The sequence below is a fragment of the Myxine glutinosa genome, chromosome 1 (genome assembly GCF_964187855.1).
Source record: "Myxine glutinosa chromosome 1, kmMyxGlut1.1, whole genome shotgun sequence".
In the NCBI taxonomy this organism is placed as follows: Eukaryota; Metazoa; Chordata; class Myxini; order Myxiniformes; family Myxinidae; genus Myxine; species Myxine glutinosa.
In genome coordinates, this window is record NC_136261.1 from 77,208,653 (window position 1) to 77,236,042 (window position 27,390).

Consider the following 27,390-nt stretch of genomic DNA (forward strand, 5'->3'; position numbering starts at 1 on the left):
CCCACAGAAGTTCTGTGTTGTGTAAACAACTGCAAAAATCAAGACTCTCTGCTCACCTTCACTTTTTCATTTCTCTTTTCTCCCACCTCTGGAACGATCTCCCACACTCTTTAATCCCACTTTTCCCTCCAGGTCTTCAAAATAGATGTTCACCACCATCTCATATCTCCCCCCCCCCCCCCCCCATCCAAAACTTTGATTTTTTTTCTACCCCCGTTAATACGCCCCAAATTCACCTTTTTCAAATTCCAACTTCTTTCCCGAAAATATCCCGTGTACCCTGCCCCAGCCCTCTACCTTCCACAGATGTGATGTCTGTGTTCTCTACTGTTGTTGTACTTCCCTCTCTCCCCCCTCTTGTCTCCCACTCCCTTTATTACATGTTCTATGTGTTATCTCTTATACGAGCCAAGACCAAGTATACAAAAAAAAAAACATTAGCAATGTTTGCTTTAGATTTGTATAAGTTATCTGTTTTTTTCACTTATTCACACTGTTAGAACTTTGAAAGTGTAAGACTTTAGCAGGCTTTGTATTCAATTTGATTCTTTATAAATAATAATTTGTTTTGCATTGCCTTTTCCCTGACACTGTATACTCTCTCATTGGGCGTCTTTTCAAGGGTGAGATTTTTCCCCCCCTTCTCAAAAATGCGTGACCAAGGTGACAGAGCGTTGCTCACATTCTCATTAAGATGAGGGTGTATGCGTAGAACGAGTATGTTTCTCTTAATTCTAACGCCGAGTGTCATCACGAGTGTCCCTAAAGTTTTTGCTGCATTATGATGATGATTATAATAGTTATATGAATAATAATAATAATAATAATAATAATACGAGTTCCCTTACAAGGAACTTCAATGTAGGAGGGTGACATTCAAGCCTGCACAAGTTTGCCAATCTATGGCTGGTTGTCTGTGCTCTATCATTTTCAAATGTTGAGCATCAATGAAGCAGCACACCGTTTTTGGTATGACTCGGCCGGGTTCAGGTTCTATCTGCCGACCTCCCAGATTCAGAGCGGCCACACTTACAATTGCACCACCAGGTCTGGTTTTACCATTATGCCACCAATTATGATGTCACATTCATTATTTTAAATAATATTGCTGTGAATATTTCATTAATTGTTGCAACAAATTCCACCATATAAGACTTTGTGTCAAATTTGTCTTTTCAGGTATGTTTTAAATGCAAAAAGTCCCATTCTGCAGGATTTTAAATATGGTATAGTGAAAACTGCACATTATGCTGTCATCCTGCTGGGTGTAGCAATTCTCATGCAAAAATAGTTCTGAGGAAATAAAAGTCACCGCATTCATTTGTGTGCTTGACATCTCAACTTAGTCAATTGTAAACAGCAAAATCTTGATGCACACAGGTCGTCATGCTTCAGGTAGCTTGTATTCACAAGGACTGTGTGAAAGTTATTAGCTTGACACAAGTGTTCAAAAGTAAGTAAGTAACAAAAGTAAAGTAACATATCTGTTGTTATTCATTTTGAAGTTAAACCTCAAATGCTTTGCACTGCAGAAGTTTTATATATATTTTTATTTTTTTTAAAGGAAATTTAAAGAGCTGAGTTGTTTTGGATTGAATTAGAATGGTACTCTGTAGAGCGCATACCTCCACCAGGCTGAACAGTTTATGATTCGTATCCTACTGATAGGCCGGATCTGGATTCGGACCTGAACCAAAATCTAATCGGCTTGTTCTTGTCACCTAACCAACTCGCCCACCAAGTTTAGTCATAACTCGTACACAAGTTTTTAAATATCATGTTATTTATCGCTCTTCGCCCGATCTCTCAATGCTGAAGAATAACTTTATAAATTTAATAATTATCGTATCCGAATCCATATTCAGATCTTCACCAAAATCCAATCGATTAGTCCTCGTCACACACACACAACCTCTCCACCAAGTTTCGTGCAAATCCGTCCATAACTTTTTGAGATATCATGCTCTACTGTATATCGGTTTTTGCCATAACACTCAATGGTGAAGAATCACTTTTAAAAATTCTAGTTGCCGAATAAGGATCTTCACCAAAATCTAGTCATCTTGTCCTTGTCACATATGCTACCTCTTTGCCAAATTTCGTCCGAATCGGTCCACAACTTTTTGAAATATCTTGTTCACAGACAGACAGACAAAGAGACAAACAGACAGACAGGGGTGAAAACATAACCTCCATCCACCTTCGGTGGTGGAGGTAATTAGAGACGAGGAATGTTTATTGTGGAGTTGCCAAAGTCACCCCCACTTAGTGTTCCAAGTGTCGCTGCACCATTCTCAAGTACAGACCATTCAGTCTTTTCCACATTAGAAGAAAAGTGACTGAATTTATCATTGCTGCAGACCTTGGTCATAATGTCTTGTCTGATTCTCTGATCATCAGTTTGGCTTTTGCCCCAGCTATTCTACCATGGGCAAATTGCTTCTTTGAACTCTACAATGGTTACTGCTCTAAATCTCAAACTTGAGTCCAGGGCCATTTCTTTGTATATCTCTAGATCCTTTATTTAATTTTTAATGCAAAGTTTGTTTGATATGATCTCTCTGAATGATCTTCATCAATGATCTCTCTGACTCTCTTGAAAATCCTCTCTATCTCTTTGCTGACGACTCTATTCTCTGTCGCTCCATTCCTCATCCCTCAGATCGGCAGTCTGCAGCCTCCTCACTCTCTGCAGACCTGGACAAAATCACAGACTGGGCAGCCAAATGGAACATGTCTTTCAATCCTGATAAATCTCACACTCTTACGATGTCTCTCCGAAAAGACCGACTGGACAACCCTCCCATCCACTTTCTGAATAATCCTCTCCAAGAAGTTCTGTCACTCAAGCTTTTGGGTCTCACTATTTGCCATGATCTTTCCTGGGAAAACCACATTTCAAATCTGGCCTCCAAAGCCAGTCGCCGACTGGGCATCCTCCGTCGTGCGAAGTCCTTCCTTGGCACACCTGAGCTCCTCACCACATACAAGGCTTTCATCCACAGCTCTATGGAATACTGCTCTCCCCTCTGGTCTGGTGCTCCTGCCTCACACCTAGCTCGTCTTCACGCTGTTGAAACCAAAGCGTTCAGAATCATTGGAATCTCCCGCGATGAAGCTAACTCCAAGGGCCTTTCACTCACTCACCGCAGGCAGGTTGGTGGTCTTTCCGTCTTCTACCGACTCCTCTCTGGCCTTGCCCCCCCAGCTCTCTCTGGGCTCTGTCCCCCAAATATTCCTACAGGTCGCACAAGATCTGCCTGCAACTCTCTTATGGTTAAACTGCTCAAATCAAGACTTTCTGCTCACCTTCACTCCTTCATTCCTCTTTTCTCCCACCTCTGGAACAAACTCCCTCACTCTCTTCAATCCCACTCCACCCTCCAGGTCTTTAAAACAGCTGTTCACCACCATCTCTTATCCTCCCCCATCCAAAACCTTGATCTTTTCTACCCCCGCTAATTTCGGTCCCCTTGTGTTTTATACCTCTCCCCCCCCTTCCCACGCCTCCTCCCCCCAAGCCCTCTCCCTCCCACACTTCTCCCTGCTCTCAAATGTTGTGGTTGTGTGCTTCCCCTTCTCTCCCCATCTTGTCTTCCGCTCCCTCTTTTTGTATATCTTGTTTGTCTGGTTGTTTTGTTGGTGAAATAAATGTTAGCTCTTTCACGAGCCTCGATTCAGTATACAAAAAAAATAAAAAAATATGCCTTGATTTCAAATCTGTTTTTCACTATCTGAATTTCTGGAAAGCATAAAGCTTCGTGTTGTTTTATTTCAGTAGGGTGAAATTATTGTGCGTTTCCTTTCAGGTGGTAGACCCTCTGGCACGCGGGCGACAGTTTCGTGGCATTCCTGATGAAAGTGACGGATTCTGCAGTGCGCCGCGCACACCTATAACACCAGGTGCCATGTCTTACATCTCCCACACCAGCTCTGGCCTCGCGCGCCTGCCACAACGACGCAAGCGCGAGTCTGTGGCCAAAATGAGCTTCCGTGCTGCAGCGGCTCTAGTGAAAGTGAGTGTTATGCCATCATACGGGGATGGACACATTTACCAGTTCCCTACATGATTCGATAATGCAAAGAGTCATGGAAACTAAGTTTGTTCTTTGCTTTTAATTGAAGATGTGTGATAATGATTGCTGATAATTTCAGGTCATTTCTCATACCCTCATCTATTTGTCTTTGTTTTGAGATGACTTCTCAATTCCATTTGATATCGAGTTGACGGACACATTTTCACTTTGCTTCCTGTGACCCCATGTCATGTGAGCAGGGCATCCCAATGAAGGATGTGAATTTGGCTCCAGTACCACGGCGCAGCTTTAGGCCAAGCTTCGCGGAGGAGGACGTGGTAGATGGAACAGATGAACCTGACATTTCCTTTTTCAGCAAGGTGAAATTCCTTTCAGCAAGCTCCTTATTAGTCCCCTACCGGTGTACACCAGAGGGGACTATAGGTTTTCACTCCGTCCCTCCTTCTGTCAGTCCATCAGTCCGTCACGCAAAGAACAGTTTTCCGGACTTTTTTTTCTAAACTCTTAATGCTAATGATTTCAAACTTGGCACATGTTTTCCTCATGGTAAGTTACAGATCAAGTTCGAACTCCATGACGTTTCGATCATTGTTTGACAAAGTTATGGCACTTTGAACTTTGGGAATTCTGATAATTCTGATGATCCTTTAACTCAGTGCCATTTTAAGTTTTAATTTCCTTTAAAAAAGATTTTCTCTGCAATAATTAATTGGACCGATTGAGATCAAATTTTCACCGTCGGGGGGGACTCGGTCTGTAGAATATTTTAATGGTAATTATAACGTCACAGGTCACGTGGTTCGGCCGCCATATTGTTTTTCGTGAAAACACGAAAACCCCTTTTTCTCTGCAACGGCTGAACAGATCGAGGCCAACCTTTGCAGGCAGAATCGCATAACCATGACGAACAAAAAAGTCAGGGAGCATGACGTCATGTGTCACATGGTTTCAGAGTTATGACGTTTTTAAGCATGAACCTTTAAATCCGAGCTCGTCCCTCATTTTTGATCCAATCGAGGGGAAACTTCACAGATCTGTTCAGCATGTCAGTCTACTAAAATGTCATTTTGGAATTTGTGATAGGTCACGTGGTTTGGCAGATATCGTTAGTTAAACGAAAATATATTTTTTTTAAAGGATATCTCTTGAATCGCTAGTACCTCAGACCGTGAGTTGGTAATTATATAATTCACACAGTGCAATACGTGCAGGCCGCTCCACCGAGCGACCTTGTGGGCTTGTCAACGAGGTGAGGCGTGACACACATGTGTCTCAGCATACCTCAGATCAAGTTTGAAAACCAGCATCAACCGTGCATAAATTTGCATATACGATCATTTTTGACACAGTTATAGCACTGAACTTTGGTAGGGGACATGTATTGCAGCGCAATACTCAGAATGCTTGTTTATAATGTTATGTACTGGTTGCAATGATCACTTGTCCTTCCCCTATTTTCTCGATTAATACTCGATACTAACATTAGTTTGACTCATACTTGCAATGATTGTTAGCTTGCAATTTAGTTAGTTAGCTTGCAATTGTTAACTTGCAATTTAGCTCTTTCACGAGCCTCGACTTGTATACAAAAAATAAAAATAAAAATTGTTATTGTCAACGTTTACAAAACGGAGAACTATGGTTCGTAATCGGTCTGTTTTTTGTTTGTGGCTGCCACGAAACGCAGAAGCTGAAGTATCAGCATCTTTCATTTTCATTATGAACAAGTATATTTAAAGTTTGTTGATTTATACCTGACCATTTTCTCCCTTCTTTTTTTCTCTGGTCTGTAAAAATTCCATGGACTGCTTAAGGAGGATCTCACGATGCCCGATGAAGTATTCGAGTCTCCCCCTGACTCGGCGCCGATCCAAGAAGCTGCCAACCGCTCGCCACTTCAAAGCAGTTTTCCCACGTTATCAACATTGTACGTGTTTCTTCTTCTCCCATCATTTCTGACTTTCAATTGCTTTTCAACAAGCTCATTGCTCAATTACTCTGATACTCCTCATTATAATAATCCGTTCACCTGTTTTTCTTTCTTCTCCTCTCTGTCCTAACTTTTTTGCATCCTTTCCTTTTTTGCTGTCCTTTGTCCACCGGTTGCCCCTCTGCTCTCCTTTGCTTGTTGACCTCTCACCCTATCCCAAATATCTAACATCCCATTATTCAGCTCTTTGACAAGCATCCATCTGTTTTGTTTTACTATTTTAAAAAAATCCAGTGGACTTATTGTTTATCTGGTGTATTTATCAGGTTTGGGCATGCTATTGCCAAACTTTTATAGTTGGGGAGAAGTTATCCTATCACGGCCTAACTTCCTTCTCTGGTGACCTTTCTTTTGTTACAATTATTTGATGTTATTTCCAGCTCGCAGTGGTAAGGACTGGCATCCCCCGAGGCTGTGTATCCAAATTTGGCTGAAGGCAGCAGCATACAGGAGTTTGATTCTCAGCTTCTGGAGACTGAGCTAATTTCAGGAGAATTCTTATGTCTCTCAGATAGTCAGCTTGCTCCTTAAAAGCCTTCAGAGAGGAGTTTATGTGCCTGCTCCACCTTGTCTGGTCAACATGTGACACTAATTCACATGTTCTGATGGAGCCTTTGCCTTCAATCCAACATGGAATTAGAACTAAAATGTTACCTATGAAAAGGCAGTGATGCCCACATTATCCCGAACAAATGCATAATATACAAATACAAGAAATATAAACTGTGATGAGGGAAATTTAACATGAGGAAAGTAATTAATTTGGCCCTGATTAACAAAATACTACCGAGAAAATAAATCTACCATATAAAACAGTGTGTGTTTGTACAGATATGCGATGTCTGTCCCCCTTCATAAGGACGACTTGAGTTGGGTTTTCAAGGCCAATCTTTTAAAACAACTGTGTGTTTACTACGGTCAAAATACCCAAAAGTCCCTGAGGACCCCAAAAGACCCAGATGACCCAGAAGACCCCAGAAATCCTCAAAGACCCTGAAGACCCAAAAGTCTCCGAGGACCCAAAAGTCCCCGAGGACTCAAAATACCCAGAGGACCCAGAGGATCCAAAAGACCCAGAGGACCCAAAAGACCCGAGAGACCCTTAAAGACCCTGAACACCCAGAGAACCCAGAGGACTCAAAAATATCCTGAAGATCCAGAGAAAAATCTTTGAGCCTTTTCACATGGACTGAGGCCAAACCATGGTCTGAGGTGTAAAACCTAAACTTCATTTATCTGAGAGAATGTAATTGAACGTGATAAATAAGTGGTGTAAACTGTAAAAGGCATCAAGGGTGGTGTATTTTATTTTTTCAGAAGATTTTATTCCTGCTTTTTATCATCGGACGGAGTCCATGTATCTTAAATACTTCAACTCAGATTTATATATATATTTATATATAATTATATAGACTATAAGGGGGTAAAATTTTATTTGACTGGCTCCTTTCTTGTGTGTTCCCACAGAAAGTGTTTTCGCAGAAGCACCATCGTCTCCAGTTTTTTGATGCGATTTTTAAATCTATCTATAATTCCAGTAATCTCTGTGTGTTTGTTTGTTTGTACGTTTGTACGTTTGTCTGTGACCGCTGTTTCTCGACAACCACGGGTCCGATATACTTTAAACTTGCCAGGTATATTGCTGGGGACCCGAGGATGTGCCTTTTCAAGGTTTCATATTAATCGGACAATTACTTACCGAGCTATGTCCAAAAAACGATTCAACCAATCAGAGAGCAGCGAGCTATCGCGTGTGCCGAACGTGGCGGACACACTCTGCCTCGGATGGCACATTTGAGAGCGTATTCATTTATTTCACGTTTGCAAACTATGTTGGCGCTATGTTGGCGTTAAACTATGTTTTAAAACTAATAAAAACCCCGGGGGGATTGTCACTGTACTCGCAAGCCGTTCGCCGTTCGCTTTGGCGTTGCGAATGGACCAAAACATTTCATGCACCAAACCATTTCATGTAAAGCGTTCGCCGTTCGCTTTGGCGTTGCGAATGGACCAAAACATTTCATGGACCAAACCATTTCATGTAAATAGAGGGGGGGATATAATTTTAGATATAGATATAGTACGGGCATGCCCTAGTATATTAAATTTGAATTAAATTGAACTTCATTTGCTCCTCTCCCCTCCTCCCTCACCTGTCCCCCCCCCCCCACCCCCCCACCCCCACACCACCCTGGATGCTCCGGCTGGCTGCGGGCCTGTGCCCTGCATGCAAAGTGAAAAGTGGAGTTATGCAATTGGTTCACTTTATCTCTGTCTGTCTGTATGTATCTCTGTCTGTCTAGTTTATGATCAAGGAACAACTTATTCAAATGAAATGTTATATTTTGATCATGAACCAGAACAAGAATTGGAAAACGAACCTGTAGTGTAGAAGGATGTACTTTGGTTGGTTCTGAATTCATCCTGATCACACATGCACAAAGGAGTGAAATACATTTCTTTAGTTTGTGTGCCTGCCTGCATTCATACAAAATTGAAAATCATTCCAAACAGGAAACGTACTGTTTTTAGCAATGTGATCAAGCACACAAATAACAGGCACGAATAACTAATGTGACATGGTAGATATGGTGGTGTAAACGACACTGCATCAACAGGGGTAAACTTCTGAAAAATATTTTTCTACAACCTTTAAAATCTTAATTTTATTTCAATTGAATTATATACTTCAACACTGTAGAACCCAAATCGCCTTTTTGGCACTTTCAAAAACCTTCCGTTTAGCAGTACTTGGACAAAATATAACGGCATTTTGCCGTTTTCTCTACAACCGCTTTTATGATCGATGTAAAACTTTATGCCTCATGGAGAATATTTAATTTTAAACTCTGACGTCATCGGTCACATGGTATGGCAGACATATTAGAATAAAGGGAAAAAAAAGTAGTCATCATTTTCTCCGAAACCGCTCAAACAAAAAAAAAATTGAAACTTGGCATATGCCATCAACACCCCATGGGGTATATAGGATAATAACGATGACATAATTGGTTGAATTCAAATGTTTATCCGAAAAATCTGAAATATCTGACGTATGACCCGATGTGAGTGAAGAATTAAATTTATGACGTTCATAACCCATGCCAAGGTGCATGGATGATATGGGTATATGGGCCATAATAGTAGCGTGTTCAGTTAACGATGGTATTTTTGTTCAGAATGAACGCGCTAGAGACTATGCGCTCTGAGAGTGTCGTTCTTTTTGTCGGGAGCAAATACTGAGATGTATAAAAACGTGTCAGTTACTGAAACTTTCCATTGACCTATAATACGTTTACTAGGTAGGAGTGCTTGGACATAATATGCCAAACAGACACCTTCTGTGCCTAAGCCTACATTTTCTTGTATTTTTTAATAGTCCCATTCCAAAAGGATGGCGCCGGACCGCCACCACCACCAAGGCCAACATCACAGCACCAGCAACGACCCGGCCCCGCCTCAAGCAGGATGTAGTGCCGGGCCTGGGCTTTGGAGAGCGGCGGCGTGGCAAAAAGCTTGGACTGAATGCAGCAGCATTGGCACGACGTGGAGTACGGCGTCAGTATGGCCTGGGAGTTGTGGGTCGATGGCTCAACCGACGCTACCGTATTCGACGACTGGACAGTGCGGTGTTGAGCCAGATGAATGATATGGTTGATCACAGGTAATGGGATAACAACAGGTGTATGATGGTGTTGTTTTATTGTTGTTGAGGGACCGGTCACATAGTTCACAGTTGCAATTCCATTACCATGAATCACAAGGGATCAGGTATTTAAGAGGTTGTCATCCTGGCTTCCTTTTTGCAATGAAAGACAGCTAACATGTGTAAAGATGAATGCTGACAATGTGTTGATCCACTGCAGGCCATACTTCACTTACTGGTTAGTCATTGTACACATCCTGGTGACGCTTGTTTCAGTGTGCATCTATGGCATCGCGCCGATTGGTTTTGCTCAGCATGAGACTCAGCAGGATGTGAGTCATGTTTTTATCCATCCATCCATTCATTCATAAATTCATCCATTCATTTGTTCTTTCATTTATTTTCTTCAAGACTTATTTTGCCTCAAATGTTGCTGCAATCCCAGCCCTGCCTGTCGGAGAAGTTTTAAAATACTGTACCATTGTTTTTTGTTTTACAATTTGATAACAACGGTGATATGTATATATATATATATATATGAATGAATTTACTTCCTGTTTCTTAAATTGTTCGATGAGTTAATCTTCAATGCACTTTCACACACTTACATACACATACACACACTCACATCTGGGGTCTGCCTAGCAGGCACGTAAGACATCGGCCATTATAAAGCTTGCAGTGTTGGTGTGAGAGATCTCTGAGGATATCCCGGAGACTCAATAGCTCAGTGGGCTGTCACCGCGTAGGTGATGAGGTTCCTGGGTTCAAGTCCCGGGTTGAGTCAGAATTTTTTCACACTAGCCCCACGCAGGAATTTACTTCCTGTTTCTTAAATTATATATATTTATACTTGCTTTAATTAAATTTTTACACACACACACACACACACACACACACACACACACACACACACACACACACACACACACACACGTGTAGGAACAATTAGGGATAGAGAAGGAAGTAAATTTACTCTTCTTCCTTCGTATGTAGCACGTGGATGTAGGATAATTTGCTGGGGGTGCAGCTGTGCCGCTGATTCGCTGGCGCCTGATTCGAGCAGGGATGTGTACTTTGGCCAGGGTGCCAGCAATAGCTCTCCTACTCTTCACGAAGGACACCGTGGGATTTTTAACATCGACTAACAAACTGTGGCAGATGGGACACCTAGTTTGAGGACCATTCGATGTATGGCACACATATTGATGATTAATCACCCTGCCTATGGAACACCAGGATGACAGCCTATAGCTGGACTCTTATTCAAACCCAGGTTAGACAGCTCAGAGCCAAGTGTGCATTCCTCGAGGCCTTCTTGCCAGCCCTTTTTGTGGAATTATTTCTTAAATAAATGTAAATCACACAGAAAGTAAAATAACTTACACAGCCCAGTTTACTATGAAGCGGTAAATTTTGTCTGTCATATTTATGTTCATTTCTATGCAAGTTTAAACAAAAGGCAAACAGTCCATTTTTGTCAAAATAGGCAATTCTTTTTTAGGATAGATTCTAATGTAGCACTTTACATCAAGAATTGAATTTCTCACTGTTTGTATACTGATCTTACGCCTCCCAAACCCCAGGAGTACCTTTGGCCAGCTCTTATTTGTCTGTGTTGTATCCTCCTCCAAACAGTGACGACTCCATCTACATCTCTCTCTCTCTCTCTCTCTCTCTCTCTCTCTCTCTCTCTGGCAACATGGGCCATCTTTTAACCACTCATCGCAACTCTCTCTTCCTCATATATGGAGATTTCAATTGTCACCATTCAAATTGGCTGGAGTTGATACCCCTCTCACCAGCCATAGTATTTCAGCAAAGGACTTCTGCGACTCCATGGGACTGACTCAATCTGTGAACATTCTGACCTGGGTTTCTCTCAATGGCAAATCATCCTTTCTGGACTTGATGATGACATACTTCCTTGCAAATGCCTCATGTTCTTCCTCTGGTTTAATTGGTTCATCTGATAATGTGGTTGTGAGAGTCAACATCTCTCTGGCTATTCTCAGAGAGCTGCCTCAGCACTGGCCAGTCTGGAAGTTTACTCAGGCAGACTGACAGGGACTGCAAGCAGCCATCTCACTTCAGAACTGATCACCTGTATCTACTGCCCCTGATGTTAACTCAGCCTGGGAAATCTTCCACAGAAACATCCTCTATCTTATGCACAGATACATCGATTTAATCTTCATTTATCCTGCCCTTATTCCTGCCAATGGTAAACTGAATCCTGTGATATGGTAGTTGCTTTGAAACAACTTTCCTTCTCTTCTTGGAATGCAAGTCCAATCGAAGGAAACCTGAGGTCATTCCATAAAGCCCGCAACAAGTGTGTGTCCACTCTCAGGAGAGCTAGAAAACAACAACAGTCCAAACTCAAGATTGAACTTTCAAACTTGTCTCCCTCTAAAACCTGGTGATGCCTTGTTAAATTTGTTTCTGGGGTATGCCCCCTCCATCCTTTCCCTCTCTTCAATTGGCACCACAGCCGACTCTGCTTGTGAATAGCCCGAATGCCTCAACTTTGTGTTTGCTTCCAAATCTTGTGTCCCCAACCCCACACTCTCTGTACCCATCCTTCCCAGTCACACCCAGCTGCTCCTCGACTCTGTGTCTTTTGCATCTGAGAAGGTCGAGACGTTTCTGTCAACTCTCGACTCTGATTCTTCAACTGGACCGAATGGCATCAGCTCACGTGTCCTACAAATCTGCTCTGCTGCTGTTGCACATATTCTCTCTGCACTCTTCACCCTATCATTTTCCCTAGTTCATCATCCATCTGCTTGGAAATCCACCAACATTACTGCATTACATAAAAAGGTGCAAAAATCGATCCCCTTGACTACAGACTTATGAGCTTACTTCCAGTCATCAGCAAGGTCATGGTATCCATCATTGCAGTTGATATGAAATCCTTCCTTTTCTCCAATGGCCTCATCTCAGATCATCAATTCGGATTCAGCCGAGGTCACTCTACTTTGGACATGCTGCTTACACTTTCTCAACAATGGATGGCGACCCTCAATGTCAGACGTGAGATCAGGGCCATCTCTTTGGACATATCTCGTGCTTTTGATACAAGCTGGCATCCCACGTTGCTCTCCAAGTTTCTGCCGATGGAATCTAAGGCCAACTCCACTCTTGGGTTACTAACTTCCTTTATTATCGTAACCAACATGTGGCTCTCAACGCAATCCTTTCATCTCCTCTCACTGTCAAGGCTGGAATACCCCCAAGGCAGTGTTCTGGCCCCCATCCTATTCCTAATTTTCATCAACGATGTCTTTGACTCTTTGGAAAATCCTCTTCATTTATTTTCTGATGACTCCACCCTCCACAGTAATATCCTTCATCCTTCTAATATGCAGGTAGTAGCCTCTTCCCTCTCTGCAGACTTTGATAGAAAAACAAGATGGTCAAACATTTGTAATATGTCTGTCACTCCCGCTCTCCCTGAAAGAACCATCTGGGAAACCTTCCCATTGACTTTATTAACAACCCTCCTGAAGAGTTCAGTCACTCAAACGTTTGGGTCTCGCTATCAGCCATGATAGGGCTGAAGGGCCAGATGAAGGAAAGCAACTTTTCTCTACAACCGCTTTTCTCTACAACTGCATCATCTCTACAATCTCGACCCCTCCTCCCCCTTCGATCCCACATTCAAACTACCTAGCCGAACCTCATTTCTTAACCGCTGCCAGACTGGCAGAGCTAGCACCATCTTGATTAATTTGGGACGCTCAGATCATCAATCATCATTGCTGACTGGGCTGATCTGCTGGATCTCCTACCCTTGGCTGTTATCATAATCTTGTGTGCACTCACGCACACTCGCACCTCCTTCCCCACTCGCTCCCCTCCTCCCCCTTGCTCACCTCTCTCTCACACTCGACTCCTCTCTCCCATCCTCGAGGCATTCATCCCCGGACTTCCACCCTGCTCCCTCCCTCTTCTCTTCCTCCCACCACTCCTCCCTCTCCCCTTCCTTATGTCCCCCTCTACCCGCTCTCCTTACTACATTAAATTTGTTCTTATTCAGCTTACAAGTAAATGCTTTTCACAAAAATCACTGAATTACTTTACAAAAATCACAGTTCAAACGCCACTCAATTTGACCCTCATCACGCTTGCGCAAATACGCTTCTTGACTCACACGCTCGAACCTCTTTGACTCCGATGCTTGGACCCTCATCAACTCCCACACTCAGACCTGCCTTGACTCCCACCCTCAGATGTCCTCGAATCCCACACTCTAGAGTCTAGACCTTGTACCCCAATAATTTGTAGTCTTTTTCACACGATAAATAAGCAGGTTTGAGCTTTGTTACCTCCGGATATGTTTTCAGAACGTCTGTCTGTCTGTCTGTCTGTCTGTCTTTCTGTCTGAAAGCCTGGTGTTAGCTTAGCGGTTAGGGCGCAGGCTTGGGATCCTAGGATCCTGAGTTTGAATCCCGGTCGATCGCTGAATTAACACCAGGGTGGTTGACTCAGCTTGTCATCCTTCTGAGGTCGGCAAATTGAGTACTAGCTTGCTGGGATGAATGATCCCAGTGTGTACCCCGATTTAGAATAGGTACACCCGTATCCCTGCGCATCGTAAGAGGCGACTAAGGGTTGGCGTCAGGAAGGGCGTCCGGCCATAAAAACATTGCCTCAAAAAGAGAACCATGAGGTCATGGGACCTGCAAGGTTAACCCCCGCCCTGGCGGGGAAAAATGGCCTTAAAACGATCATTCAATCATTGTCTGTCTGTCTCTTGACAGGATATCTCAAAAAGTTGTGTACGGATATCTACGGAATTTTGGGGATAGGTTGGGTGTGCGACGGACAAAATTTTGTGGAAAGGTTGGTTGTGCGAATCCGGATACTATAATTTTTGTGTGATTCTTCTCTATTGAGAGATAGGGCCAAAAATGATATTGAGCTGTATGGTACAATACCTCAAGTTGTGGATTTGGACAAAACTTGGTGGACATGTTGGATGTGTGTCAATTAATTTATTCGATTTTGATAAGGATCCGAGTCTTAATCTGTATATGATAACTGTTAATTTTTTTCAGCGATTCTTCAGCATTGAGACATGGGGCCAAAAACTATACATAGCATGGTATTTCAAAAGGCTGTTAATGGATTATGACAAAACTAGATGGACGAGTTGTGGGAAGGTGACAAGAACAAGCCGATTAGATTTTCGTTCGAGTCCGGATCCAGATCTGCCCCATCAGTAGGATACAAAACATAAACTGTTCAGGTTGGCGGAGGTGTGCGCTGTACCGAGTGCCGTTCTAGTATTGGTTTAGTATGGGAAACGTAAACATAAATGTAGTATAGATTAGTATTGTAAACGGCCAAAATCTGCTTTTGTCAAAATGGTCTATTTGTGATTGCAGCCGACAGAGAAAACAACGAGGCATCCATTTGAGGTGTCCTTCCATTTAATGATGCTTTATTACCCTCGCCAGAGGAGGGTATGCATTTGAGTCCGTTTGTTACTTGTAAAATCAAAGATTTTTCAAGTATATTGGTCGGTTGCGTTTGTGGTTCTGTCTGTCTGTTTGTTTGTCCGTCTGTTTGTCACCGGCCTACAGGTCACAATTCCAAACCGATCGTCACAAAACGTCACCAAGGTGTATAGGTCGTCCCAATTGAGAAGCCTATTGTTTTTGGGGTCTAAAGGTCAAAAGGTCAACATAGGCCAAAGGTCACCAACTTTGCCAAATTTCTAAAATCCTCAATTTTCATCCGATTGACTTGAAATTTGAAGAGGACTTGCATATCTGGTCGTTGAATTCAACCACCAATTATATTTGAGGTCAACATAGGCCAAAAGGTCAACATAGGCCAAAAGGTCAACATAGGCCAAAAGGTCAACATAGGCCACGTTTCTAAAATCCTCAATTTTTTATCCGATTGACTTGAAATTTGAAGAGGACTTGCATATCTGGTCGTTGAATTCAACCACCAAGTATATTTGAGGTCAACATAGGCCAAAAGGTCAACATAGGCCAAAAGGTCAACATAGGCCACATTTCTAAAATCCTCAATTTTCATCCGATTGACTTGAAATTTGAAGAGAACTTGCACATCTGGTTCAACCACCAAGTATTTTTGAGGTCAACATCGGCCAAAAGGTCAACATAGGCCGAATTTCTAAAATCCTCAATTTTCATCCGATTGATTTGAAATTTGAAGAGGACTTGCATATCTGGTCATTGAATTCAACCACCAAGTATTTTTGAGGTCAACATTGGCCAAAAGGTCAACATCGGCCAAAAGGTCAACATCAGCCAAAAGGTCAACATATGCCAAAAGGTCAACATAGGCCAAAAGGTCCGAAAAATGTCTCTCCGAAAGGACCGACTGGACAACCCTCCCATCTACTTTCTCAACAATCCTCTCCAAGAAGTTCTGTCGCTCAAGCTTTTGGGTCTCACTATCTGCCATGATCTTTCTTGGGAAAACCACATTTCCAAGCTGGCCTCCAAAGCCAGTCGCCGACTGGGCATCCTCCGTCGTGCGAAGTCCTTCCTTGGCACACCTGAGCTCCTCACCACATACAAGGCTTTCATCCGCAGCTCAATGGAATACTGTTCCCCCCTCTGGGCTGGTGCTCCTGCCTCACACCTTGCTCGGCTTCACGCTGTTGAGGCCAAAGCTTTCAGAATCATTGGAATCTCCTGCGATGTAGTCAACGCCGAGGGCCTTTCACTCACTCACCGCAGGCAGGTTGGTGGTCTTTCTGTCTTCTACCGACTCCTCTCCGGCCTTGCTCCCCCAGCTCTCTCTGTGCTCTGTCCCCCCAATATTCCTTCAGGTCGCACAAGATCTGCCTGCAACCCTCTTCTGGTTAAACTGCCAAAGTCTAGGCTCTCTGCTCACCTTCACTCTTTCATTCCCCTTTTCTCCCGCCTCTGGAACAAACTCCCCCACTCCCTTCAATCCCACTCCTCCCTCCAGGTCTTTAAAACAGCTGTTCACCACCATCTCTTATCTTCCCCCATCGAAAACCTTGATCTTTTCTACCCCCGGTAATTCACCCCAGAGTCCTTGCAGTGTTCATATGTTTTAATCCTCTCCCACCTCCCCCCAAGTCCTCCCGATGTCCCTGCTCTCAAATGTTGTGTTTGTGTCCTTCCCCCTCTCTTTTGTGTCCTTCCCCCTCTCTCCCCATCTTGTCTACCGCTCCCCTTGTTTTTTGTGTTTTGTGTGTCGGTTTGTCTTTTTGTGTGATTAATGTTAGCTCTTTCACGAGCCTCGATCTTGTATACAAAAAAAAAAAAGAAAAAAAAAAAAAAAGGCCAACATAGGCCAAAAGGTCAACATGGGACAAATTTCTAAAATCCTCAATTTTCATCCAATTGACTTGAAATTTGAACAGCATTTGCACATTGAGTCACTAAATCGGGAAACTAACTATTTTTAAGGTCAAAGGTCAACTCAAGGTCAACCTTACAAAATCATCATTTTTCATCTGAAAAATCATCACTTTTCTTCCTGTTGACCCGAGCTTTGATCAAGATTGTCAATTTTAATCTTGATGAAATGGACAATTTGCTGTATCAATGGAATTTTTTCTCTTGGGGGTGGGGGGCGGATTTTGCAAGTATCGTGCTCAGCATGACGTCTTCTTGTTTGTTTGTTTGTCCGAACAGAATAAATATGATTTTCTCTGCAACTGCTGGTCCGATTGACAGGAAATTTTCACCATAGGTGCAACTCCACCTGCAGAATTTTAAAATTGCAATTATAACGTCATAGTTCACGTGGTATGGGCGCCATCTTGGAAAAACCGAAAAACTTTGCACCTCTATATCTCCGAAAGCACTGCATAGAAAAAATAGAGACATGGCTCATTGTGAATAGCTCTCCATGTGGAATAACATACATTATGTGAATGATGATGTCATAGGTGCCTCCATTATGACGTCGTAATTCGACAAGTACAAAACGTCATCCGATCAAGATGAAATTTCTTGAGCATCATCTCGGGATAAATTGTTGGAGAAAAAAATAATAACGATGACGTCATTGGTCACGTGGTTTGGCCGCCATATTTGTTTTAACACAAAAGCCTTAAAAACCACTGAAAACACGTCCTGGCGAGGGTCTGCAATCTCTGATTGCTCTTTCTTGTGTCTAACTTGTGGATTACCATAACAGATCACCCACTAGAATGTTAAAGCATTTAAAGTTTCAGCCACTAAAGTAGTTATTGAAACTGAAATAGGTGATGTTGTGGCGGACACGAAAGCTCACTGGCGTGATGACATCATTCCGCGCGCCAAGTGGGCGGTGGCCACGCCCGAGGGGTAGGCGTGGCCGCGGGATATACACCGGGCGCGCAGCCCGGAACGCTCCAGTGTTACAGTGGAGCTCTTGAATAAAGACTCTTACAACTTACCGCGTTGTCCGCTTCCTCCTTGCTTACAAGCAGCGCACGTAACACCGCGCTTCATTGGTGACCCCGACGTGATGCCTCGAAGCCTGAACTGGGCTTCGGCCTGCAGGAACCAGATCTCCGCCTGAGCTTCCCAGAACTCGGGGAGCTTTATCGCTACCGCGTTGGTTGCCATGGCTGTGGCGGGTTCGGGTGGTCAGTGACGACTGACCAGAACGTCGGAGGTCACCAATGAAGCGCGCGTTTTCGTCTACGTCTATCTGGATGATATCCTCGTCGCAAGCGCGTCCCGCGAAGAGCACCTACACCATCCCCGCACGCTCTTCGAACGTCTGGGCCAGCATGGCCTGATCGTGAACCCCGCCAAGTGCCGGTTCGGTGTCACTGAAATCGACCTTTTGGGGCACCGCGTCACCAGGCACGGGGCCGTCCCCCTACCGGCCAAGGTGGAGGCGGTGAAAGGGTTTCCGCGCCCCCGCACGATCAGGGGGCTCCAGGAGTTCCTGGGCATGGTAAACTTTTACCATCGGTTCCTGCCCCACATCGCCCAGCTCCTGCGCCCCCTGCACGAGGCCCTCCGAGGGAATCCGGGCAAAGGTGACGTTACCTGGACCGAGCAGATGGACGCGGCATTCGTGGGCGCGAAGCTCGCCTTGGCTAACGCCACCATGCTCGCGCGCCCGATGCACCGATCGCCCTCACCACCGACGCCTCGGACAACGCGGTGGGCGCGGTGCACGAGCAATGGGTGCGTGGAGCTTGGCAACCGCTGGCGTTCTTCAGCCGGCAGCTTCGCCCGCCCGAACGCCGGTACAGTACCTTCGACCGCGAGTTGCTTGGACCTGGCGGTCAGGCACTTCCGCCATCTGCTCGAGGGCCGTGCGTTCACGGCCTTCGTCGACCACAAGCCACTGGTGTTCGCGATGGGCAAGGTCGCCGAGCCGTGGTCGGCCTGGCAGCAGCGTCACCTCGCGGCCGTGTCCGAATACATGATGGACATCCGGCACGTCGCGGGGAAGGACAACCCGGTGGCGGATTGCCTTTCCCGGTCCGTTGCCCACGCGGTCCACCTCGGCATCGACTATGCCCGGATGGCGGCGGACCAGGCCGCCGACCCCGACGTCCAGGCCTTGCGGACTGCCGTTACGGGCCTCCGCGTCACCGAGGTGCCATTCGACGGCGTGGGCACGGCCCTCTGGTGCGACGTCTCCCTCGGGTGGCCTCGCCCCATCGTGCCCGCCGGCTGGCAGCGCCAGATTTTCGACGCCATCCACGGCCTGTCCCACCCGGGCACGAGGGCCTCCCAGAGGTTGATCGCCGACAAGTTTGTCTGCCATGGCCTCCGGAAGGCCGTCCGCGGCTGGGCCAGGACGTGCCTCGCGTGCCAGCGCGTGAAGGTGCACCGACACACCCAGGCCCCATTGGCCCCGTTTGCGGTGCCGGAACGTCGGTTTGACCACGTTCACGTGGACCTGGTGGGACCTCTGCCCCCCTCGCGGGGTTTCACCCATGTCCTGACCATGATGGACCGCACCACCCGGTGGCTGGAGGCCGTGCCTTTGGCGTCAACGACGGCGGCGGACGTCGCGCAGGCGTTCATCGCCACCTGGGTCGCCCGGTTCGGCGCCCCCTTGGACATCTCGTCCGACCGCGGCCCCCAGTTCACCTCGGAGCTCTGGGGGGCGGTCGCGCGGGGGCTCGGGGTCCAGCTGCACCGCACCATGGCCTACCACCCCCAGACTAACGGCCTGTGCGAGCGGTTCCACCGCTCGTTGAAGGCCGCGCTCCGGGCGACCCTCCGCGACGGCGGCTGGGTCGACAGGCTCCCCTGGGTGCTGCTGGGCCTCCGGACGGCGCCCAAGGACGACCTGCGCGCATCCGCGGCGGAGTTGGTCTTCGGGCAACCGCTGCGGGTGCCGGGCGAGTTCCTCCCCGACTCCACGGCACCATGGTCCGCGGCGCAGGAGCGCTCCGCGCTGCAGGAGACCGCCCAGAGGTTCGCCCCGGTGCCTACGGCGCACCACGGGCACCCACCTACGCACGTCGCCCCGGAGCTTCACACCGCGGAGTTCGTCTTCGTCCGGCACGACGCCCACCGGACACCACTGGGGCCCCCGTACGACGGGCCTTTCCGCGTGCTGGAGACCGGGGTGAAACATTTCACCTTGGACAGCGGCGGCACTCCTGACCGTGTCTCCATAGACCGCCTCAAGCCGGCCCACCTCGACCTGGACCAACCACCGCCGGTGGCTCGGCCCCCGCGTCGGGGCCGCCCCCCGGCACCGCCCGGCCCCGCCGGCACGCCGCCCCCCGAGCCTGCACCCATCCCGGGTGCAACCGGAGGCATCCCAGCTGGCATCCCTGCACCCCGGACGCCGCCAGTCGCCAGAGGGCGCTTCGGCCGGGTCATCCGTTTGCCCTGCAAACTGGCCCTCCAGGTGCGCGGGAATTCTGGGAGGGCGCGTGTGGCGGACACGAAAGCTCACTGGCGTGATGACATCATTCCGCGCGCCAAGTGGGCGGCGGCCACGCCCGGCGGGATATACACCGGGCGCGCAGCCCGGAACGCTCCAGTGTTACAGTGGAGCTCTTGAATAAAGACTCTTACAACTTACCGCGTTGCCCGCTTCCTCCTTGCTTACAAGCAGCGCGCGTAACACCGCGCTTCAATGTATGATTTCCAGCTTTTGGAAAACAAAAGTAAACTTGCACTTTGCTCTGATGAAGAACCTCAGATATTGCTTCATTTCCAGTTTCTTCGCATTGAATGGTACATTCTTGATGATTTATGTTGCAAGTGGATACCGGTAACTATGTCGATGGACTATATTATATGCATACTTTATATCGATGGAGGGAATTATACATATTTGATGAACAAGCGTACCACTATGGCACATTTCCAATTCTCAATGTGAACCCCGCGAACATAAAGGATTGAGAATTTCTCGACAAAGGAGTAAGGGTTCGTTTATATTCATAAATGTTTGCAAGTTGGAAGGTAAAGTGCGTAGCTGGTTAACGTGACAGAGGTGTGGGGTAGTTTTTGCTGTTCTTCGTCCATCAGGGAATGAGCCAGGAAATGGGAGATATGTTTGTTGTAGTAATTTAAAACAATGTTGTTAGAGATTAATTATTACTGTCTTAACTAGCGAGTTAATAGAACACCTTACCACGTGCAATCTCGAGAAAAAGGACGTGTGAAGGGTTTTCAAACTCTTGCTTTGTGTTTCCGAGAACGTTCTATATTTCCTACGAGCTGTGATTTTGTCTGAATCATAACAGTCTCTAACACTGAGACTGTTAGCGGCAAATTTCATTGGTCGAGATTGCGTTTAATGGGTTCATATTTTGTCCAAGTACTGCTAAACTGTAGGTTTTTGAAAGTGCCAACCAGACAATTTGTGTTCTTCAGTGATGGAACACCATCGTTGATCAAGTATGCAATTAAATTGAAATAAAATAAAACTTTTAAAAGGTATCCATTAAAAACGACCTTTTTTGGATGTTTACCGCTGTTGACGCACCATCTTTTACACCAGCTTGACACGTTCAATTAGTCCTTCTTGACCGTTGTTTATGTCCTCCATGACGTGCCTAAAAACAGTGGGAGTCGCAAAATAATGCAGAGATGATTAAAATCTTGCAGAGCAGGGAGACGAGCCCTAAAGTCTGTTATTGCACCTACAGCATGTGCTCTCAGCCAATTCCTTGTTATCCTCGCTCCTTTCTCAATGGCAGCCTGTATATGTGTTCTCTGTATTGTGTAAGCTTTTCTGAAGTCGCATGTCATCTGTATTTATCTTGTATTAGATTGTGCTCTCAGGGAACCGTCTTCTGTCTGTGTAGATAAATAGCTAATTCAGGTTTGTGATACATGCTAAAAGTACGAAGATTATTCTTTCAATTAGAAAATGAAGTTTATGGACGTGGAAAGGCTACTTGGCCCATCGTTCTCAAACAAGCATTTCCATGACATGCAGCTAAAAATAACTTGCACAAATAAAGACAGCCATAGTTTGCACAAACCATAGACAGGAGGAAGTTGTGTCAAATGGAGGGAGCATGAAGGGATGATATCGCTTTAGCAAGAAGACAGCAATCTGTTATTTCCCCTTATAATGACGTCATGCTTGCGTGAGGATTTTTTTTTTGTGCATATAATACATGCGATTGAAAATGAAGACATCAATGCGATATTTTTTTATTTATTTCTTCATTAAAAGGGCACTGGTTGCAAAAATAGAGAAATAAGCATGAGATGAGACTTAACAGGGGTTATAATATCATACAATAGCATTGTATGAATGTCAATCAGGCCAAACCTTTATTTATTTTTTAATTATTCCATTTCATTCTTAACCTGTAATTGTTTTGGGATATTCCTTCCATAGTCCACAATAAATATGAGAGAGCCAAGTTTGTTTCTTATTTGTTTGAGGGGGATATTTTTGTTGCTGTTTGACCAGACTCATTGGCATAATGGTCAGTGTCTCCTCTGAGACTGGGAGGTCGGCGTGCGAGATCTGACCGAGTCATACCAAAGACCAAAAATGGCACCTGCTGCTTAAAAAAAAAAAAAATTGTACACAGAGTCCAGGCTCGTGAGAGATCTCGCACGCTGAATGGACCATGATGCAATAGGACAGACGCAACAGCAGAGAGGAGAGGAGGGGAAGGTAAGCACCAGTGGAGTTGAAGTGGAGTTGAAGGACAAGATAGAGGAAGACTTGGATAAACAATGGGTATGACGTGGAATGGGGGGAGGGGGCAGGAAAGGACGCATGGGGTGGACAAGATGGATAAATAATAAAAGCACCAGTCAAAGTACCGCACCGCATGGTCGAGTCAGCACCTCCAGGTCCGAAAGAAGAGAAATGGCGGTGAGAGCGACTTGAACGGCCTTACAGGTGCAGAGCTCGACTCGCGTGTCCATGTTGGACCTCCCATTGTGACAGAAAGAAAGACCACCAAATCGTCTACCTCATCCATCCTGTCTCACTGTAGAAGTCTGAATTGACTTCCAACTGTTCATGAGATGTCTTTCTCTTTAGAGTAGGCGAGCTATCGCTGGCATCTTGTTTCAAATTTGTTTTTCACTTCATTTAATTCTCAGGATTGGTAAGTGTCATTCGTTGTTGCTGTTTAAAGGCAATGGCAAACCTCCAATGATGGTCTCTTCCCACTAATTCTTTAAATCCTCATGGATCAAGACAAAGACACCAGTTATTATAGTAGTCTTCAATATATATACATATATACAGTTGGTTGAGAAGAGTGATGGAAATGAATGTAGAAGGAAGTAGAGGAACGGGGAAGACCGAGAAAGACTTGGCTAAAGGTGGTGGAAGAAGAAATGCGGGCAAGGGGGTTAACAAGGCGAGATGCAGAAAATAGGGCAAAATGGAGAAGATTGTCATGGGGACCGCAAGGCTAACCCCCGCTCTAGCAGGGAAAATGGCCTTAAAATGCCTGTTGTTGTTGTTGTTGTTGTTGTTGTTGTTGTTGTTGTTGTTGTTGTTGTATATACAGTCATGTGAAAAAGTAAGTACACCCCATCTAAAGTTTTGACTTTTTCAACATATTTCAACATACAGCGATTTGATCTTCATTTCAACAATATTGATAGATAAAGGTGATATTGAAGGAGCTGGGGCTCCCACGTCGATCGGAAGAATGGACGCGACAAAAAGCTGGAATTCATCCGAGTTGCTTTAATCAAACCAAACACTCAGGCACTCTGAAAAGCCCGTTTATCGGGCAGCAATATATATACATATTATCCCGGAGCGTTTGCCCAGGAAAGGCGAGAGGGGGCGTGGCCCAGCGTCCTGGCTGCGGCCTGGCAAGTTGAGGGCGAGCCTGCCCGGGCATGCCCGGGCATGCCCGGGCGTCCCGACCGAGGCCTGGCAAGTTGAGCGCGGGCCTGCCCGGGCGTCCTGGACGAGCCCGGCATGGTGATCGCTCCGCGTCCTTGATAGGTGCAAGGCGATTGTGAAAACCCAGCGGTAGCCGCTACACACGTCCCCCCAGAATCGACTTGCACCGGCAGGGTCAATTTGAGGGGGGTCCTGATGACCCGGCCGAAGCGACCCCTGGCGGGTCGTGGGAGGGGGTCCGGTGTGGTGGTGGGCAGTCGAGTGAGGGGCACCGTGGACGGGGGGCGGCCTCGCCGCGGCGGAAGGGCCACCCGTGGTGGGTGGTCGACGTCCACGTGCGCCGGCTTGAGGCGGTCCATCGCAATCCGGTCCGACCTGCCGCCGATGTCGCTGACGAACGACTTGTCGTCCCATCGCAGCACCCGGAAGGGCCCGTCGTACGGCGGCCGGAGTGGCCCCCGAAGTGCGTCGTGACGCACAAAAACATACTCCGCTGTGCGAAGTGCTGGGGGGACGTAGGACTGGGGGTCACCGTGGTGGGATGTTGGCACGGGGGCAAACCGTCGGGCGGCCTCCTGGAGGTCCGAGCGCTGGTGAGCTGCGGACCAGGGACTGGTAGCGTCGGGCACGAATTCGCCCGGGACGCGTAGCGCCTGGCCATAGACAAGCTCGGCGGTGGATGCCTGGAGGTCCTCCTTGGGGGCCGTGCGGAGGCCCAAAAGGACCCACGGCAGCCGGTCGGCCCAACCGCCGTCTTGAAGGCCGGCCATGAGCGCGGCCTTCATGGAGCGGTGGAATCGCTCGCACAACCCGTTTGCTTGGGGGTGGTAGGCCGTAGTACGGTGGAGCTTGACCCCCAGGTTGCGGGCGACCGTGCCCCACAGCTCGGAGGTGAACTGTGGTCCGCGGTCTGACGAGATGTCCGCCGGTGCGCCGAAGCGGGCGACCCAGGTGGCGATGAAAGCCTGCGCCACGTCGGCGGTGGTGGTGGAGACGAGGGGAACGGCCTCCGGCCACCTGGTGGTCCTGTCCACCATGGTGAGCAGGTGTGTGAACCCCCGTGACGGGGGGAGAGGGCCCACCAGATCCACGTTGACGTGGTCGAAACGTCGTTCGGGCACGGTGAAAGGTGCCAGCGGGGCCTGGGTGTGTCGGTGGACCTTGGCCCGTTGGCAGGCCGTGCAGGTGCTGGTCCAATCGCGGACGTCCCGACGAAGGCCGTGCCAGACGAATCGCGCCGACACCAGCTTCTGGGAAGCTTTCCGGCCCGGGTGGGAAAGGCCGTGGAGGGAGGCGAAGATGCGGCGATGCCAGGTGACGGGCACGATGGGGCGAGGCTGGCCTTGGGAGACGTCGCAGAGCAGGACAGTGTCCGCGAAGGGGATGTCGGCCAGGCGGAGGCCCGTGTCCGCCGCCCGGAGGGCTTGCACCGTGGTGTCGGTGGTTTGGTCCGCCGCCATAAGCGCAAAGTCCACGCCCAGGTGGACCGCGTTCGCGCTGGCCCGGGAAAGACAGTCGGCCACGGCGTTGTTTTTGCCGGCGACGTGCCGGATGTCCGTGGTAAACTCCGACACGGCGGAGAGGTGGCGCTGTTGGCGGGCCGACCACGGCTCCGTGACCTTGGCCATGGCGTAAACCAACGGCTTGTGGTCGACGAACGCCGTGAAAGGTCGGCCCTCCAGGAGGTGGCGGAAATGGCGGACGGCCAGGTGTAGACCGAGGAGCTCCCGGTCAAACGTGCTGTATTTGAGCTCGTTCGGCCGGAGCTGCCGGCTGAAAAAAGCGAGTGGCTGCCAAACCCCGTTCACCCATTGCTCATGTACGGCGCCCACCGCGTAGTCGGAGGCATCCGTGGTGAGGGCGATGGGAGCGTTGAGCACCGGGTGAGCGAGCAGTGTTGCGTCGGCGAGGGCCCGCTTTGAGCTTTGGAAGGCCGCATCCATTGCTGCGGACCAGGCGATGTCGTGCTTGGCCGGCTTGCCCCGGAGGGCTTCGTAGAGGGGCCGCATGAGTTGAGCAGCGCGGGGCACGAAGCGGTGATAAAAATTCACCATTCCCAGGAATTCCTGCAGGGCCTTTATGGTGCGGGGACGCGGGAACGTGGTGATGGCCTCGACCTTGGTTGGCAGCGGCACGGCCCCGTTCTTGGTGATGTGGTGGCCCAAAAAATCAACGGCCGTCGTGCCGAAGTGGCATTTGGCCGGGTTGACGATGAGGCCGTGCTCGCTGAGGCGCCCGAACAGTGTTCGGAGGTGGAGGAGGTGCTCGGCCCGGGACGTGCTGGCGACGACGATGTCGTCCAGGTAAACGAAAAGGAACGGCAGGTCACGCAGCACGCCGTCCATCAAGCGCTGGAACGCCTGAGCCGCGTTCTTGAGACCAAACGGCATCCGCAAGAATTCGAATAAGCCGAACGGCGTGATGACTGCCGTTTTAGGGACGTCGGCCGCCCTGACAGGTACCTGGTGATATCCCCGTATGAGATCAATTTTCGAAAAAATGACCCGTCCCGCCAGATGGGCGGAGAAGTCTTGGATATGCGGGATCGGGTACCTGTCGGGGGTGGTAGCGTCATTGAGACGGCGGTAGTCGTCACACGGGCGCCATCCACCCCCCGGCTTTTGCACGATGTGCAGTGGCGAGGCCCACGCGCTATCGGAGCGCCGCACGATGCCGAGGTGCTCCAACGCGTCGAATTCAGCCTTCGCCACGGCGAGCTTGGCTGGGTCGAGGCGGCGGGCCCTGGCGTAGACCGGCGGGCCCGTGGTTGGTATGTGGTGCTCGATCCCATGCCGTACTGCGACGGCCGAAAACGTCGGCCACGTGAGGGCCGGGAACTCCGTGAGCAGGCGAGCAAACTCGTTCGCCGCCGGGACGGCGCATGCCAGCTCGGTCGGCGCGGAGCTGCTCAATGTGCATACCAGGGAGCTGAAGGTTTCGGCGTTGATTAAACGACGCCGTTGGACGTCCACCAGCAGTCCGTGTGCGCAGAGGAAGTCGGCGCCTAGCAGAGCCATGGGCACGTTTGCGGTTACAAACGTCCAAGCAAAGCGTTGGCCGCCGAAGCAGAGGGTGACGTTGCGCGGGCCGAAGGTGCGGATGGTCGATCCGTTGGCCGCAACCAAGGAGGGGCCGCAAACCGCGGATTGCCTGTCCTGGTCAGAGGCGGGTATGACGCTCAGTTGGGCGCCGGTGTCGCACAGGAAGCGCCGTCCGGACGCTTTATCCGTGATATACAGTAAGTTGCCCGTGTGGCCGGCGCTCATGGCTGGTAATGAACGCCGGCCCGGCAGATTCCCGGCCTGCCGAAGGTGCACGGGGGTCGGCATGTCCAGGCCTTCTGTCCGAACCTGGCATGATAGTAACACCACGCTTGGTCAGGTGGAGGCCCCGGTCGTCGTGCTGGAGGTGGTCGGCTTGGTGTAGCGGCCGCC

The 27,390-nt window shown here is 48.1% G+C and overlaps 1 protein-coding gene across 9 annotated transcripts in view; it reads left to right on the plus strand.

Annotated features, from left to right (window-relative positions):
* The window catches only part of RHBDF1 (rhomboid 5 homolog 1), a 162,831-nt gene that overhangs the window by 61,040 nt on the left and 74,401 nt on the right, over positions 1-27,390 (plus strand). For all 9 annotated transcript variants that reach the window (XM_068113736.2, XM_068113688.2, XM_068113677.2 and 6 more), the window contains 5 exons: positions 3,810-4,016; positions 4,277-4,396; positions 5,852-5,964; positions 9,407-9,691; positions 9,894-10,005. In XM_068113736.2, the coding sequence (XP_067969837.1) occupies positions 3,810-4,016; positions 4,277-4,396; positions 5,852-5,964; positions 9,407-9,691; positions 9,894-10,005 (837 nt within the window). The remainder of the gene's footprint in view (positions 1-3,809; positions 4,017-4,276; positions 4,397-5,851; positions 5,965-9,406; positions 9,692-9,893; positions 10,006-27,390) is intronic.